This window comes from Drosophila subpulchrella, chromosome 2R (genome assembly GCF_014743375.2).
Source record: "Drosophila subpulchrella strain 33 F10 #4 breed RU33 chromosome 2R, RU_Dsub_v1.1 Primary Assembly, whole genome shotgun sequence".
In the NCBI taxonomy this organism is placed as follows: domain Eukaryota; kingdom Metazoa; phylum Arthropoda; class Insecta; order Diptera; family Drosophilidae; genus Drosophila; species Drosophila subpulchrella.
Genome location: NC_050611.1, coordinates 627,840 through 644,332, shown reverse-complemented (window position 1 = coordinate 644,332; position 16,493 = coordinate 627,840). Strand labels below are relative to the sequence as shown.

The 16,493-nt window shown below is 44.9% G+C and overlaps 6 protein-coding genes and 1 long non-coding RNA gene across 14 annotated transcripts; 3 read left to right on the top strand and 4 right to left on the bottom strand.

Moving 5' to 3' along the window:
- Window positions 1-339: 339 nt before the first annotated feature.
- LOC119552075 (transcription factor BTF3 homolog 4) lies at window positions 340-1,947 on the top strand. The gene is made up of 2 exons (XM_037861850.1): window positions 340-474; window positions 547-1,947. The coding sequence occupies exon 2, from the start codon at window positions 547-549 to the stop codon at window positions 1,054-1,056; it is 510 nt and encodes a 169-aa protein (XP_037717778.1). The 5' UTR covers window positions 340-474; the 3' UTR covers window positions 1,057-1,947.
- A 1,030-nt stretch (window positions 1,948-2,977) lies between these two features.
- On the bottom strand, window positions 2,978-5,289 carry LOC119552071 (beta-alanine transporter). The gene is made up of 4 exons (XM_037861843.1): window positions 5,132-5,289; window positions 4,589-4,904; window positions 3,411-4,472; window positions 2,978-3,349 (listed from the first exon to the last, which is right to left on the bottom strand). The coding sequence occupies exons 1-4, from the start codon at window positions 5,242-5,244 to the stop codon at window positions 3,026-3,028; spliced, it is 1,815 nt and encodes a 604-aa protein (XP_037717771.1). The 5' UTR covers window positions 5,245-5,289; the 3' UTR covers window positions 2,978-3,025.
- Window positions 5,274-7,757, top strand: LOC119552076. 3 transcript variants are annotated; one of them, XR_005219572.1, is made up of 4 exons: window positions 5,274-5,408; window positions 6,606-6,975; window positions 7,039-7,151; window positions 7,207-7,757. It is a non-coding gene; the product is annotated as an uncharacterized LOC119552076 (long non-coding RNA). The 3 variants fall into 3 exon arrangements; XR_005219570.1 differs by lacking the exon at window positions 5,274-5,408 and adding an exon at window positions 5,482-5,617 and having other exon boundaries at window positions 6,579-6,975; XR_005219571.1 differs by lacking the exon at window positions 5,274-5,408 and adding an exon at window positions 5,502-5,617.
- On the bottom strand, window positions 5,474-7,380 carry LOC119552074 (protein lifeguard 1). 2 transcript variants are annotated; one of them, XM_037861848.1, is made up of 4 exons: window positions 7,247-7,380; window positions 6,594-6,700; window positions 6,167-6,268; window positions 5,474-6,099 (listed from the first exon to the last, which is right to left on the bottom strand). In XM_037861848.1, exons 1-4 carry the CDS (start codon window positions 7,263-7,265, stop codon window positions 5,593-5,595), a joined length of 735 nt encoding a protein of 244 aa, XP_037717776.1. In that variant the 5' UTR covers window positions 7,266-7,380; the 3' UTR covers window positions 5,474-5,592. The 2 variants fall into 2 exon arrangements, with proteins under 2 accessions (XP_037717776.1, XP_037717777.1); XM_037861849.1 differs by lacking the exon at window positions 7,247-7,380 and adding an exon at window positions 6,755-6,896 and having other exon boundaries at window positions 6,594-6,676.
- Window positions 7,758-8,109: 352 nt separating the features above from the next.
- LOC119552072 (protein lifeguard 1) lies at window positions 8,110-10,925 on the bottom strand. 4 transcript variants are annotated; one of them, XM_037861846.1, is made up of 5 exons: window positions 10,823-10,925; window positions 10,006-10,031; window positions 9,185-9,516; window positions 8,536-8,784; window positions 8,110-8,469 (listed from the first exon to the last, which is right to left on the bottom strand). In XM_037861846.1, the coding sequence occupies exons 2-5, from the start codon at window positions 10,010-10,012 to the stop codon at window positions 8,110-8,112; spliced, it is 948 nt and encodes a 315-aa protein (XP_037717774.1). In that variant the 5' UTR covers window positions 10,013-10,031; window positions 10,823-10,925. The 4 variants fall into 4 exon arrangements, with proteins under 4 accessions (XP_037717774.1, XP_037717775.1, XP_037717773.1 ...); XM_037861847.1 differs by lacking the exon at window positions 10,823-10,925 and adding an exon at window positions 10,498-10,641; XM_037861845.1 differs by lacking the exons at window positions 10,006-10,031; window positions 10,823-10,925 and adding exons at window positions 9,868-9,946; window positions 10,498-10,620.
- Window positions 10,926-11,572: 647 nt separating this feature from the next.
- On the top strand, window positions 11,573-14,266 carry LOC119550923 (vacuolar protein sorting-associated protein 51 homolog). 2 transcript variants are annotated; one of them, XM_037859940.1, is made up of 7 exons: window positions 11,573-11,747; window positions 11,820-12,571; window positions 12,632-13,268; window positions 13,321-13,851; window positions 13,904-14,016; window positions 14,072-14,175; window positions 14,247-14,266. In XM_037859940.1, exons 1-7 carry the CDS (start codon window positions 11,667-11,669, stop codon window positions 14,249-14,251), a joined length of 2,223 nt encoding a protein of 740 aa, XP_037715868.1. In that variant the 5' UTR covers window positions 11,573-11,666; the 3' UTR covers window positions 14,252-14,266. The 2 variants fall into 2 exon arrangements, with proteins under 2 accessions (XP_037715868.1, XP_037715867.1); XM_037859939.1 differs by lacking the exon at window positions 14,247-14,266 and having other exon boundaries at window positions 14,072-14,212.
- Window positions 14,214-16,437, bottom strand: LOC119550924 (transcription factor grauzone). Its single transcript, XM_037859941.1, has 4 exons — window positions 16,259-16,437; window positions 15,412-16,202; window positions 15,135-15,329; window positions 14,214-15,077 (listed from the first exon to the last, which is right to left on the bottom strand). Exons 1-4 carry the CDS (start codon window positions 16,373-16,375, stop codon window positions 14,408-14,410), a joined length of 1,773 nt encoding a protein of 590 aa, XP_037715869.1. The 5' UTR covers window positions 16,376-16,437; the 3' UTR covers window positions 14,214-14,407.
- Window positions 16,438-16,493: the final 56 nt, after the last annotated feature.

Here is a 16,493-nt window from a genome sequence, read left to right as displayed (position 1 = left end):
TAATTTATTAATCCAACTAAAAGCTTAATAATGTTGCATATATTTCAGACAGTTAACAGATAGTAAGGAAAGAGGAAATCTAATAGAAAAAAATAAAGAACTTAAAGGCCTTACAAATCGTTCAAGTTGTATTATTTTAATATCACACTTTATGTAATTTTCTTGGACAGTGCAACTATCGAAAAAGGCAAAGTTGGAGGAAAAGATCTTATTAATCGAGAATTTAGTTCGTATTATAGGTAAAAACAAGCAACGTTTCTTAAAAACTTAATTAAAACTCGTTAGCGCGCCATTGTTGCCACCTCACGAGCTATCGATAGTCAACACTCACGTTTAGTACTTCCTACCAGTACTACTCACATATACATACTGCTTTTGCCATTTTTATCATGGCGATTTCTTTTTGACATTTGACTACAACTGGGCGCACGTGTTTTCGGGCAAGGCTCTGTGCTAAATTATAGTAAAATCAAAGTAAATATCAAATTGTGCGGCGCTTGACTGGGGTGTTACTAATCCAAATTTTGTGTGTATTCCGTTTGCCAGATGAATCCGGAGAAGCTGAAGAAGTTGCAGGCGCAGGTGCGCATTGGCGGCAAGGGAACCCCCCGCCGCAAGAAGAAGATTGTCCACTCCACGCCCGCCACCGACGACAAGAAGCTGCAGTCGTCCCTGAAGAAGCTGTCGGTGAACACGATCCCCGGCATCGAGGAGGTGAACATCATCAAGAACGATGGCACCGTCATCCACTTCAACAACCCGAAGGCCCAGGCCTCGCTTCCGACGAACACGTTCGCCATCACGGGTCATGGCGAGAACAAGACGATCACCGAGATGGTCCCCGGAATCCTGACGCAACTGGGCCCCCAGGACATCAACCAGCTGAAGAAGCTGGCCACGGAGATTGCCAACAAGAACGGCGCCGGCGGCGCAGCCGGTTCTTCGGCCGCCGATGCCGGTGACGACGATGTGCCCGATCTGGTCGAGAACTTCGAGGAGGTGGCCATCGCCGGCACGAAGGAGGAGAAGTCCGGTGAGGTTGCTGCCTCCGCTTAGGCAGGTCCAACCCCATCCACTTGGACAAATCACACACCACACCGAACACAAAAACACATACAAAACATACGGCCAGGGAGCAAAACGAAGGGGCAGGCATACAGGACACACGCCCCAGAAGCCGGAATCACACCAACCGTAGTACACCTACCACTCCCCAATTTCGTATCCCAATAGGGAACGGAACCACTCCGGACTCTGGCCTTCTGCCCTGGATGGGCCATCCTTCGTGCTCCCTTCAGCCACTTTTTGGGGGTCATGCTACACACTATACTAAAATACAAAAAATAAAGGCATCCGAGTGAGCGCTGAACAGAACACATAAGCATAATAACTATACTTAACATACTAAGGGAACCCTTCAATCTTAATCTAATAGTAATAGTTTGGAACCGTCAAATGTATTTTCCAATGCGATTAAAGCACGTTTCCTTAACCAAAAAAAACCACAGTCCAAACAACACACACATTCTAATTTTTGCCGCCCTCCCAAGAACATACACAGAAGATGTATCTATAGAAATATGCGCTCGTAATACACACTATATACTATATATATACGGTTTTCGGAAGAATTTGAAGCGAGGTGATTAGGGGAAAACGCAGACACTCCAGAAGAAGTCATTGCCAGGTCGTGAGACAGAGGAATATATTTTTAGCACTAGCTCTTACCGATTTTCCCGAACTTCCGACTTTTCGATGTAACCCCGACCTCAAACCATCCTCAATTCAAAACGTAAACAAGATGAAACCACAACTATTTGATTTCGATTCGAGAATGATGTACCAAAATTGTTGAAAACGTTTTTATAATTTGTAAACTATTGTTTTAGACCATCATACATGCATTACATTAAAAGAACTGTAAAAAAAACATACGAAATATCCATATTTCTCGCATTTCCTTTCCATGTATTATTTTTTGCTTGCATAATCGGCATGTGTGTGAGTGAGCCTGTGTGTGTATGCATGGCAACGCGTTTGTGTGAGGTCTTAAAGGGTGGGAGGGGCGGTGAAAAAAGCACGCGGCAGTCAAAACTTGTTGACATTGGGAATAATAGCTTAAAAACCCAGATGTTAGACAGCCCTCCTTCAAAAGGAACTTTAACCCGTTCAAAACATCATAATTATCTGGCCAAATCCAAAGGTGAAAAGTCAGAAAATACGGTGTACATATCTTTATGCTTGTATTCGTGTGTTTTGGTTCGAAAATCTTCCAATGAGTCACGTTTAAATTGGCTTAAAATTGCGATTAGACCAGTTCAACGGGAATGTTTCTTGAAGTTTCTTCATATATGTGCATAAACAAGCGATTGCGGTTTCTTATCACTTTTCAACGACCCATAATAACATATTAAGGTTAATTCAAAAGCTGGCGTTTCTATCAGTAACGAGGTCATGTGGAATACACAAATTATTGGATCTAAAAAAATGGACTACTTTAATTAATGTTTATTAGGTGTCACATCGGTTGATATTTGCTTTGATTTTAACCAATTTAAATTTGCGGGTTGGCCTGCCAACTCGATTTAAACTGTTTCACAATACATGGTTAAAAATAATATACATCGTTAATGTTAAATAAACTTGTAAAATAACCTTTTAAATGTTTTAGGTGTGATAATAAAATACGAAAATCTACAGTTTCTAGACTACTAATTGGAAATTATTATAAATACACTTGGAAAAAAGTAATAAAATCTCCTAGTTTATGCTATTATTTTTCATGCAATTTATTACATTACATAATAGATACTTGGAACCCTTTACTCACACAAAATTTTAAGAATGTATCTTAGGAATTTATATAAATCCACAAGACTTCTAAAATCCACAACCACTGTAGGCCCTATACAAACATACAAAAAGCCAGCGTTGCCAGATGGGAGATATTCTAGAGCCGCCACAAAATAAAATCAAATTAATATATGCAATCTTTAATTGGATTTACTATTTAAAAAACTTTTGACTAAAGAGTACGCATTTCCTTTTTACAAATGCTACATACAACCTTGCAGGCAATTCTACCGGAAACAGGAGTGTCCACGCGGTGGAAAGCTGGTGTTCCGGGCTCAGGAAGAATCCTCTTCTGCGGATTCACCCGGATATTGCTGGGTTTCCGCTCGCTCTCCACGCAGCAGCAGAGGAGGAAACTGAGGGGCACTGCCTCGCCTTCATCCAAGGTCTGGGGAAGATTGCGGTTCCGGGTCTCCGGCAGCAGAAGACTGGCGAATCCTCCCAGGATCAGCAGAGCTCCCATCACAATTAAAGGCAGGACTAGCATTTGCTGGCCCTGCAATGAAGAAAGGATGATATTTTTGGGATGGTAAGAAAATCCCCGAATCTTCACTCACCATATGGTTAATCATTGGAATAACTATTGGTCCCACCATAGCCACCACCGAGCTGAAGCTCATGCCCAATCCCCGCACCACCGTCGGATATAGTTCCGATGCCAGGAGCGGCAGGACCACAAAGGACGAACTAATGCCCATCTTGCCAACGCAGTAGAGCAGCAGCGTGATGTTCGGAAAGAGGAACGTGGCCACGCAGGCCACTCCGCCCACCAGCATCGAGATGAACAGGATCCAACGCCTTCCGAAGTAACTCAATCCCGGCCAGAGCAGCAAGTATGTGGGCAGTTCCACAGCCCCCGCCAAGAAGAAGTTCCAGATCTCATCGCCTCCGAGCGCAGGAGCATAGTAACTCAATCCCACGTAGACACTCGTGTTGGCAAACCAAATGAGGGTGATGATCAGGGTCTTCCGACGCATATTGGGGCCCCGGAACAAGTCCAGAATGCCGAAGTGGGTACTCGAAGATGATTCCGCTTCCGAAGCTCTTGTGCTGGCCAATTTCCGCTGCAGTCGCTCCACAAAATCCCGGTTCACACGCACACCATTCACTCTGGCCATCACTTTGAGGATTTTCATGGCCCTCCTGGTCTTTCCCACGGCCATCAGCCATCTCGGTGATTCCGGCAGCACGAAAAAACAGGAGAAGAGCATGAGCAACGGCATAGACACTGCCAAACTGAGTTCCCGCCAATCGCGGACCACATAGATAACTCCGGCCAGCACCACCAAGCCCAAGGAGTAGGCGATATTTGAGACGATGGTGCAGAAAACTCGCCTCTCCGGACCCACCAGCTCGATGGCCAGGACATAGGGACTGGCCAGGATCGCTGGCACCGTCAGACCCACCACGAAGCGCAGTCCCAACCAGGTGTAATAGTTCCAGGCAAAGGCACTAGCCGCACAGGCGGTGATCTCAAGCATCAGATAGGCGTAAAAGGAGGGTCGCCTGCCCCACAGATCCACTAGGTATCCAAACACATAGTTTCCCAGGAGTCCGCCAACACCGAAGACCACGAGCGCCAGGGTAACCAGGAAGCTACGGTCGCAAACCAGGTTCCACTGCAAGGGGAAGATAGAAGATTGCTCTTAAGATATGTATATTATTGCATTTAATCGTGAGAACTCAAGGTTATCCTATAGGTTACACAAAATGATTCTTTACTAGGGAAACCCACCTCTTGAACCACTGTGCTGGAGTAAATGGATTTGTCGTAGTGCCAGCCATGCTGACACGGCACCACTTGCGCTGTTTCCGGCTGCAACTTAAGCAAATCCTCGGCTTGTTGACGAACCAAGTCCGGAGGCGGTCGGTACTCCAGATAGCGCACTATATCACTGTAATTCCTGGCGAACATGGAGCACTCGGCAAAGGCCCCATTGCGATTACGCGGAATGCTCAGGTTCTTTACCAGCTGCACGTAGTCCTGCGTCCACGGCTCCAACTCCGGAACTCGACAAAAGTGCTGCGGAGTAGCCGCTATGAACAACTGGCTACGAAAGTATTATATCATTCAGATTTACTGATAACTATTTACTATTTACGGCAAAAAGGTAGTCTTATGTGTTTATAAGAACTAAGCTATTATTCTGATTATGAAGGTTGGATATATTAATAGAATGTAGGTATTTAAAAACTATTTATAAACCGCCTTAGGAGCTTTTAACTTTGGTCTTATGGGATCGGTTAAAACTCTTAGAAACTCAACCGGATGACCAACCTATAGGCGTGGAAGGCGCAGGGCAGCGCGGCGGGCAATAGCACCGAGCAGATGATGACCTTCTGGTAGAGCCCAAAGGAGCCCACCTCCCGCAGCACCTCGTCGAAATCCATGTCCGCCCGTTAGCCAGACGCTCGCACAACTGACGATCGCGCCGATCACCTTGTCCACATCCAATCCAGTCCAGGAACTGGCGGCGCTGCAGGGGCTGATTGGACATAATTACATTACGGCCACTCGTGCGCATTAATTAATTGGACACCGCGGCGTGGACAAGGTTCGAACTAGTTGAGCGCCCCGATTCCAACCAAAATCCCAAAACCAAGCGAGCTCACTACTACGTAGGGTTATCTATAGTTAGTCGGTCTGTATTTCTTGGTGGCTCAGGTGGCACTGGACATATAAAATTAAGTTAAATATCTCTAAAACTGAAATGGGAATTATGGATCATCATGACTTGTCTAACTGCGAGACAATCCGATGATGGTCAGTATGTACATGAAGATGTTGATGATGTCCAGGTAGAGGTTGAGGGCAGCAAAGATGTACTCCTCCGGACTGATGGAGTACTTATGATTGCCACCCAACATCAACTGGGTATCGTATACCAGGTAAACGGAAAAGAGCACCGCTCCGAGGGAGGCATAGACCAGTCCGATCACCTTGCCAGGGAAGCAGATGGCAATGATTCCGAAAACGATGAAGACCACCAGACAGGCGACCAAGACTCCGCCGCACATAGTAAAGTCATACTTGGTCTGCAGGGCAAATAGGGTGAGGCCCAAGGCCACCGCCGCCGTAATTCCCACTGCCATCAGGACCTCATAGGCCTCGTACTGTCCGGCGACCATTCCCAGGAGGAAGGACTCTGCGACCGTGAACAGGAAGAGGAAAATGAAGTTCAGAGGCGTCTTACGACGAACACCTTCGCAACAGGCCATGGCTATCATGGTCACGATAAGGACAACCTGCACAAATTAGATTTGTTTGTTAATATAAATGGAATATTTTATGTAATAAGTTATAAGAACTCACAAGTGCTATCCAAAAAAGGGCGGGATTTTTTTGAACCCATTCCTGAGAGGCTTTCGAGAAGGTGAAGACACTAACAAAGCCGAAAGTGATCAGCAATTGGCACTACAAATCAAAAAATTTTCTTAGAACAATGGATCAAAAGTAATTGTATATCAATAACACATAAGAGAATATTGTTCTCAATATCAAGTCTTCTCTATTTTTGTGGTTTCTCTAAAAGCTCTTATTTGGCATATTTTAGAACTAAATTTCTAATAATAGGTTGGCCAAAGAGTGTAACTGATAAGCAAGTACTGATCCTGTAGTTTAAGGTGATTTAGAAATGCTTATAGAGTCGTTCAGATGATTCCAAAATATTTTCGATCCATGCTTTTAGTAATGTAATATCAGGCAACTATCTATGTCCTTATAGAAACCTATCACTTACCATCAATATCAGGTAGACCTTCCGGATGAAGCCCTTCCGGATGCTCTGGTCATCGAATGCGAAGCTCTTGTCCGCCTCCGCATCTGTATATGTGCCAGTTTCATCGCCTGCGGGGTTGGAAGACAATTCAAGGAAAAAGGAAAGTTAATATGATGACTAACCGTACTGAAAGTGGTTGTCGCTGCTCATGGCTAAATCGCTATGACTAAAGTAATGGTACTCTCTCTGCTCGACTGCCGGCAACGTGCCAGTATTTCAGCTTATTGAAACCGAATCGCCCTTCTATGTGTCCCCATATGGCCGACAACTGAAGATTAGCCGGTACCTAACTCTTATCAAAGTCATACACTCACACTCCAGATAAGATTCAACACTGATGTGGGTGAGTAACTGATATTGCCACCACACAATTTTAAACACGGTTGTGCACTCTCCCTTTAAGTAGGTGAATCACAGTATTGAGCCATATACATAAACCTTTTTTGCTGTCTTATCAGATGAAAGTGCCTCGAGAGATATTTTGCTAGCCTTTTTCAGAGAGAAATCAGTGCAGTTGGGGTTGGTAATATACTATAGCCAAGTCGATTATCTAATCTAAAACACTTTTCCGCAGCCCATTTCGTTCGGTTTAGCCCAATCCGGGTGGTACTTGCCTTGCTGGTAGTGATACATTTTATGGCTACGCCTTGCTGGAATTCACACGAACTACTGAACAGGTGGCCAGGTCAAAAATATGCTATGGGGCCAACCCGAAAATTAAAACACCCCGCCTTCTAGTTGTGGTGGTGCAGATAACAACGTAAACTTAAGCAATGATAAAGCAGAAGGTAGACGATAAAGGTCTAGACGATGGAAGAAATCCAACCACCGGCGATGCTCTCCCGTTGCACACTAAAGCTGCATCTGGTGGTAGCTGGCTGGTTGAACTGGATGAACCACTCGCGGAAGCCCCACAATGCTGGGGTCTGTGGCGGCTTTAATAAATAGATGCGCTTTATTGTTGACTTTAAACTCAGTGTCGCTGCACGGTTTACAATGTTCGGTACTTGATTCATAGTTGCAAAAATCGTTATTCCTTGGTTATTACACACCGTTTAATGTTATGTTCTAACAACTGCAACCATGTTGCTTATATATTTTCAAATAAATATGCTTTATACGTGACTATTTATTGTTGTTTTGTGTATCTCAATGGCATATCATTTGGTATACATATATCATAATTTGTTTGGAATTTTGAAATAATCGCCCTATTTGGGACCTTAACTTAGGCAACAAATAAATATACATAATACATACTCCCGAAAACAAGTTAGCTAATTTGACTGACATTTAGAACTAGAAGTAAACCGGAAATTGGCAACACAATGCGAAGTAGATAGATCGTAAGTATTGAGTAATTCGTTAGTTGAAGATTTCCTCCACTGGGTGAGGCTGTAAATACCAATGAGATTACGCGAGAACAATATTCGTATTCTGGTTAAACTGTACATAATATTTGGAAATAGAGCGTAACTTAGTCGCGCGATGCGCCTATTATAGTCAGAATGTACATGAAGATATTGACGATGTCCAAGTAGAGGTTCAGCGCCGCAAAGATATACTCCTCAGGGCTGATAGAGTACTTGTGCTCTCCACCCATCATGAGCTGGGTATCGTAGATGAGGTAAACGGAGAAGAGTAGCGCACCAATCGAAGCATACACCAGTGTTATGATCTTGGTCTTAATGAACATGGCCACAATGCCGAAGATCAGGAACACCACCATGCAGGCGATCAGAATGCCGCCCATCATAGTGAAGTCGTATTTGGTTTGCCAAGCAAAGAGTGTTAGAGCCAGACAAACCGCAGCCGTTAAGCCCACCGCCAAGAGAACCTGAGAGGAAAAGGATATTTTGATTATTATAAAAAGTCTTATGGGTACATTAACCCAGGTGCTTACCTCCTGTGGCGCATATCTAGTGGCCGAGACGCCCATTAAGAACGATTGAGCTAAGGTGAATAAGCCAAGGAAAATAAAGTTCGTCGGTGTTTGGCGACGAACACTTTCGCAGCAAGCCATGGAAATCATGGTAACTAACATCACGGCCAGGGCAACAAAGAAGAGCCACATGTTATCGCTCGCGAATTTCTTGGTGCCCTTGTGAAACACAAAAAGCGCAACAGCTCCAAAGGTGACGAGGAGTTGACCCTAAAAAAAAGAAAACCAATAAGCATACATTAGGAAATACATTTTGCAAATATTAAAAAGCAGCTTAGTAAGTTCAGTAACAAAAGCACAAATAATATAATCTTCATAATTTAAAATATTAACATTTTTTTTATTCTAACGCACATAAATGCAAGTATACGGGCGTGATATTAAAAGAAAATCTTATCGTATCGACTTTTTCATAATCCTGTGACACGGTAATCTCTTCCAACCAAATTCGGTGTAAGGTGTAGCGTATGTCAACACAAAATCCCACCCTCTTTGGTTGAAAGTGTGTCTATACACATTCTTGCGAGGCTACGTTATCAAAAGATCCGACTGAATTCCGTCCAAAGAGATTTCTGTGTGCCCCCGTCTATCTTGTATTATGAACACTCACCATCAGAATCAGGTACACCTTGCGTATGAATCCGCGCCGGATGCTCTGGTCGTCGAACGAAAAGTTCTTGGGTTGGCTCTCCGGATCATCGTAGGCTCCATAGCCGCCGGCTGATGGTGGTGGTTGGATGAACCCCGGCTGGGGGGCATAACCGCCAGGTGGAGGACCCTGACCGTAGGGCTGCGGATAGGGCTGGGCCCCTCCCTGGGCGTAGGGTGGATATCCCTGAGGTGGGCCTTGGGGTGGGTAGCCTCCCTGGGGCGCATATCCACCGCCGCCATATCCTCCCTGAGGCGGATAGCCTCCACCATAGTTGTACTGTTGGTTGGGATCTGTGGAATAAGACATCTCCTTTTAATTCGCTTTCAAAACAAGAAGATTCAAGACTTTCCGCTACAGTATTCTGTCTACCAAGAACTGTAAAATCTAAATGAAACGCTTCGCTGTGACGAAGAGATGCGTAAAACCAAGAAACAATCTCGAGCAATTATGTACATACAACCATGATAAGACGGGACAGATACTATATGTAAGGAGAGAAGTAATGGAAATGAATCAGAACTTAGGGAGGCTCTGGGCAATTGAAGGCACTCGACGAGTCGACAAGCCTCGGGGACAAACAAAAGCATGCGATCATAAACCGGATAAGCAGGAACACTCGCTTAAAAGTCAAAAGATTGAACCTTGGTATTGGGGGTACTGGGGAACACTTTGCCAGGACATTCTCGACGGACTTCGCTCAAGGGATTTCTAATTCCAAAACTGCTGTGGAGTAGATCCAAAAACATTTGGTTAGAACGGCTTGTTCCCTTTGCACTCACCTTGCATTGTTTCGATGGCTTTGTACCTGCAAAGAGAGATGATAACCAACCATTAGCTAATTCAATTAGCGACCAAGAAATGTAAAGTTTCTGGTTTTACTTTTCTGTGGCATGCAACTTTAATTATCAATCAATTTGGCACTTGCGTACTGGGCTGGAAAACTTTTGCCAAGTGTTGTTTGTTGTGGCCGTATGACGTGTACCTTTCAAGCTTTTGGCTGTGCGTACTCCTAAAATGGCTGGGCCGTTTATCAACTTCCCCTACACGTTGACCCGCGAGCTTATACGCTTTAATCTAGTCGCAGCTATTAAATTGGTTCAGCTGGAGCACCCTCTCGCAAATAATACATACACACAGTTCGCTGTGGTAAAAATGGTGACTCACTCATTTACCAGCTTCTCGAAATTACCGGGAAGCACACGTTTCGAAATGCGATGCGGCGTTTTCGAACTTCCCACTACCGAAATTTTGGTCTTCTAATGAATAATTACCTCTGGATTCCGCTGTAATCCGATCTAAACAAACAAATGAGAGTTGTTTTCCTGGATAATTGTTTTTTCTGAAAATTATCAGAGATGCGCTTGCTGACGGTTATCGAAACGCAGATGTGTGACAATCGAAATTGGTGGGGGATTTTGTTCTATGAAAGGTTCGAATGAAGCGAATATTTTTAACGGATTTGATTTGAAAAAAAAACTTTGCTTAAATCAAATCAAAATATTTAATCAACTAGGGTATTTCCTAAACTGTTGAATCGATAAATTTTTGTCAGCTGTTTATCAGCTACTCCATTTTGGTCTTCGAATGACTATTTACCTCTGGATTCCGATGTAATCCGATCTAAACAAACAAATGAGCGTTGTTTTCCTGGATAATTGTTTTTTCTGAAAATTGTCAGAGATGCGCTTGCTGACGGTTATCGAAACGCAGATGTGTGACAATCGAAATTGGTGGGGGATTTTGTTCTATGAAGGGTTCGAATGAAGCGAATATTTTTAGCGGATTTGATTTGAAAAAAAAAACTTTGTTTAAATCAAATCAAAATATTTAAACAACTAGGGTATTTCCTAAACTGTTGAATCGTTGAATTTTTGTCGGCTGTTTATCAACTGCTCCATTATTAAAAACCATAGTTGTCGCCTTTTTTCAATAAAAATATGATTAAGGCCACAGTAGCTATAGCTGCAAAAGGGAAACATAGGTTACAGGTAGTTTGTAATTGCCTTTTAACCTGAGAATAAATAAATAAATAGAATGACTATCATAGTCTGTCATGGTCATATTATATTGAACAGAAGACTTGTTGTCAAACTTAAATGGTTTTTTTTTTAAAGAGAAAATAAGACAGAGGGTCAGGATTACAGGGATACTTAACATTACCATTTGTATTTTTAGAGGTGAGCAAATTGTGTTATTGCTATCGAAATTTCATATTGCTATTGCTATCGTTATTTCGACTAATTGCACTCCGATGTGATAATCGATGGTGGAAAAAAAACAATCGAGGTGAACCGCCTAACGCATCGGTACTATCGTCGATGGTTTTTCAGCTCTACGCGACAGTATAATTGATATATAATTCCGTGGTCACACTGACGACAACAAAATAGGAAAATTATCTTTATTTATTTATTTAGGCTAAGAAAATAAGAGCTGCGAGATGACTGAAACTAAGGCCAATCCCTTCGACATGGATAGCTCCAGTTTCGATGCGGAAAAGTATCTGGAAAGGCTGCTGAAGGTGGGGAATTGGATATGCTAGACTAAGATGCAATAATTTGCCTTATGTTTTGCATATTAATCATCAATTTAGGATTGTTCCCTAAGGCAAATTATGGATACGGAGGCGGCAGTGGTGAAGGACACCCAGACATTGCATTCGGATATGCAGACTTTGGTCTACGAGAACTACAACAAATTCATCTCGGCCACGGACACGATTCGCCGGATGAAGGACGATTTCAAGCTGATGGAAACGGATGTGAATCTGCTAATGACCAAGATGCAATCCATCACCACTTTCAGCGAGCAGATTACCGGAACCCTGCAGGGAACCAGGTCGCAGCTGTGCCGCCTTTCCGAGAAACATTCGCTGCTCAAGCGGCTGCAGTTCCTCTCCACACTGCCAGCCAAATTGAAATCCCTGATCGAGGAGCAAAACTACGCCCAGGCTGTTCAGGATTACCTGCATGCCCAAAAGGTGTTTGCCCAGTACGGACGGCAGCCGTCTTTCGACGGAATACAGCGGGATTGCGACGCAATCATGGCGGATCTGAAGGAACAATTGAGGAAGGACTTTCAAAGAGCGGGGAATACGGCCCAGTCGCTGACGGAAATCGGGGAGCTGCTCCTGCAGCTGGACGAGAAGACCTCCGATCTGGCCAGCGAGATGCTGACCTGTGCGGGCAAGCGACTGCACGAGCAGATCGTCATGCTGCAGGATCAGACGGAGCGGGATATGCTGGAGTTCGTGGACATGGGCATCGATGGTTTCCTCAACGACCTGGCGCTGGTAGTGACCTCCTACTTTGACATGTTCGTGGCCAAGCATTACGAAAAAGAACGGTACATCTAAAATATCTTTGCTAAGCCTGCAATTGTTTTACTCATCACATACTTTTTCAGCGACGACTTCCAGGAAAACGCACTACAGGAACTAAATGTCTTCCTCAACCAGAGCATCGACAAGTATCTGACTCTTGTCCAGGATCGCGTTGAATCCGACATTGGCTACGGGGACACACAGGTGATGCTGCGCGCTCTGGATCGACTTCACAGACGCCTTCAAGCCATGCGTAATATCTGCCGCGGCTTGGAGGTTCAACGCAACACCGTCTCCATTATTATATCGGCTGCCCACCAACTCTGCGATGCCCACGCGAAAAACCTGAAGGATCACTTTGCCGATAGCCTGAGCGCGGTTCGGTTGTCCCTGGTTTCCGCCAAGAGCGATGCAGCTGCTGGTCTAAATCTCAGTGACCTGATCAGTAACCTGTATGTGGCCATGGTGGAGAAGATCAAAGGCGTGCTGCAGGATTTGCTCATATTTCTGCGTACAGACTGGTCGTTTAACATCAAGGCGGAGCACAAAGGAACCCTGTGCGTAGAGGGCATTCGGGAGAACTTACTAATCGGCTTTCTGCGGCACATTGCAAAAGTGATGTGCGGTTTCGGCGATGCTTCCAGCTCCAGTCCACCGAATCTGTTGCTAGTGCTGTCCAAAACGTGTCTTGAACTCGAGCAGCAGGGCGTCCACATACTGGCAAGCTTTGCACAACTTATATGTGTAATTTTCTAACATTCCAATTCCTCAGATTGCCCTTGTGGATGACCTATACGAAATCGACTCGGAGAACAGTGCTACACTTACCCACGAAACTGAAATATGTGCGGAAATGCGGGAGACGGCACAGGCACTCCTTGATTCCTATGTACGGCTGCAGGGCACCAATATCTCGCAAATGCTGCGCAAGAGCGTCGAGACAAGAGATTGGCTAAACTGTCTGGAACCTCGCTCCGTGCGGGCAGTGATGAAGCGCGTGGTGGAGGAGCTTGGCAGCATCGAAACTGTGGTGGCAAGTCTTTATGAGGCAGCCACGAATACAGCTTCAGGATTCCGCACCACCGCCAGCAGTGATTCCAGCCGCAAAACGTACTTCAGTAACTTCGCTTCCACATCCAAGCCACAATATCGATCCAACTGGTCAAATTACACACCTTCCCAGCTGGAATCCAGCTATGTGTCCAACATACACCGCTTGTTTTCGGAGCGAGTTGAGATCTTTACTTCGGTGGAGTTCACTAAGGCCTCGATTGTGATGGGCATAATTAAAATTGGTCTCAAAGTATGTGATTACATAAAAAGTGGCATGATGACTATTAATATTCCCTTTGTAGACCCTGCTGGAATGCGTACGGCTAAGAACTTTCAGTAAATACGGACTGCAGCAGATTCAGGTAGATGCCCACTACCTGCAAATGAATCTCTGGCGGTTTGTTAGCGACGAAAAGTGAGTTGAATGGTACAATAAGAATATTAGGGTAATCGAAACAATTGTTTTTCAGTCTGGTCAACTTCCTGCTGGACGAGATCCTAGGCTCAGCCGTCCAACGATGCTTGGAATCTGTCCTAATGGAGCCCAACGCTGTGGAAATTATTTGTGAACGGGGTTAGTATTGGTTCCAAAACTAAAGCAACATTCCTCTTAAAATATCCGTCTATTTTGTTAAACGCTGCTAGCCTAAGGATCTTATAATAAACGTCTGTTTCTAATATACAATTTGAATGATTTTGGCGAATGGGTAGATGAGTGAAGTTTATTTTTCTAAACGTCATCTATCAACTCCCATGTCGCCAATTTGTAACAGCTGCCAAGTAACTAATTTTAACAGAAATTATGTTCAATCTGTGGTATCAGGACTAAGACACAGGGTGAACTCGATAGTGTCGGCCTTTAGATCCTCGTCGCTGTTCGCCAGCAAAATGCTGTGGGTCTCGCCATCTTCGCCTGTTGAGATGGCCAGGACACTGGGCGCCTCCTCATCGATTGCCTTTCGCTTCTCGGACCGTGCCTTCCGCGCCTCCTCGAACTCCTTTGGATGACACTTCTTGCGATGAGTGTGCAGGTTTGCATTCGAGTTGAACGTCTTCGGACAGTGAAGACATTTGTACAGCACCTCGCCCGTGTGCATGGTCATGTGTTCCTTCAACGTTATGGCCTTCTTAAAGGCCTTTCCACACACGCCACACTCGTGCTTCCTGTCCGTGAGATGCACATATCGTTGGTGACTCAACATGGCGCTGCGGTTGGGCGAAACCTTTCCGCAAAGGTCGCAAGTAGCAGCAGTGCCATTATGACGTCGTACATGCTTCTTGAGGCTATGCTTGTTCTTGTGCCAGGATCCACAGATGTCGCACTGAACCTTGGGTTCGGTAACACCAGCGTGCTCCAGCTGATGGCGCTGGAAAGCGGCTCTACCGCGTATGACCTGGGCGCATATGTCGCACATAGTTCCATAGTTGCCATGCGCCATCTTGACGTGGGTGCAGAGAAGGGATTGGTTGGGGAATCTGTCCAAAACAAATATATCTTTAAAACTTCTTAGGGATTGGTAAAATATAACCAACCTCCTCTCACAGAGATCGCACACAACATTACGCTCTTTGTGGATAACACGATGCTGATCCAACAGATACTGTTTGGTATATCTTTTGGGACACTGCTCGCAGATAAAGGTCTTCTCCTCCTCTGGATGATGCTTCAGCAGCTCATGGTTCCTCAGGCACTGTTTGTCCGCAAACCGCTTATCGCACTGCGTGCACCTGCAATAAAAAGTCTCATTGATTAAGAGCTCCTTTCTTATTATATTTATATTATATTGGCGTCCTCCACTTTACCACTCACTTAAACTTCTCGGGATCAGCATGACGATCGATGTGATCGGTGAGAAAGGAGCGTTTGTAGAACTTTTTGTTGCAGCAGATGGCATACCCCTTCCGGCGGTGCTCCTGCAGCATGTGCTTGCAGAGGAGCAGAAAGGTCTCCTGGCCCTCGTGGCAAACGTCGCAGGTGAGTCGCATGTGGGCGGCGATCTTGGCATCGATCTCCAGCATGCACTGCTTATAGTCCGCATAACGTTTTGTTTTTTGAGGGGCTTCTTCTGCTTTGCAGTTATTTCTCTTGGCTCTGGACTTGGTCACTGCAGGCTTGGGCTTCTCTTGAGGAGGCGGGAGAGTAGGTTCGAGTGCCTGGTGGGATTTACTTTTGGTGGTGGATCTCGTTTCTCTACGTTCCTCCGTGGGTAAGGTTGGTAAGGGTTCGGGATCTGGGAGACCCTTTGTGCCAGTTTCGAGTTCGGATGCTTCTTTGATGAACTCCTCTTCCAGTGCCTTAGATTCACCTCGCTCCTCCTGCTGGGCTATGACATCGCTGAGGAACTGTTCATTTGTAAAGGAAGCGCTGTCGCAATCGCTGGCGGGTAAGCCTTCCTCCTGAACTTCATTCTGTCCCTCCTGCTGAAGCTCCAAGTCCTCATCTTGCTCTGCTTTCCCCTGCTCCTGGCCAGATTTCAGCGAAAACCTTTCCGTGAGCAATCGATGTGCACTTTCAACCGCTCCATAGAACTGGTGGAAATCGTTCACCTGATTCCAGCAGGCCAAACAAATAACCGTGGATATGGGATCATCGCTTTTTGGCTGCAAAATAACAATGGTCAATAGTTTCCAAAAATAAAAACATAAGAGGGAAGTACCTCAAACCAAAAGTATTTGGCCAGCACATTAGCCACATTAAGGGAAAGGCCAACGTCCTCGAAAATCCGTATTGTATCCGAATCGTTGACGCTGTTGAGGCACAAACGGCAAATCATGCTTAATTCAAAGCATTTAAACTTTTAAAACAAAAATAATTTGTTTGTTGACTTCTTTTCGTATGGCTGTATATCAACTAGTCAAAAATACCACAGAGAAAGCAACCGATATCGAACG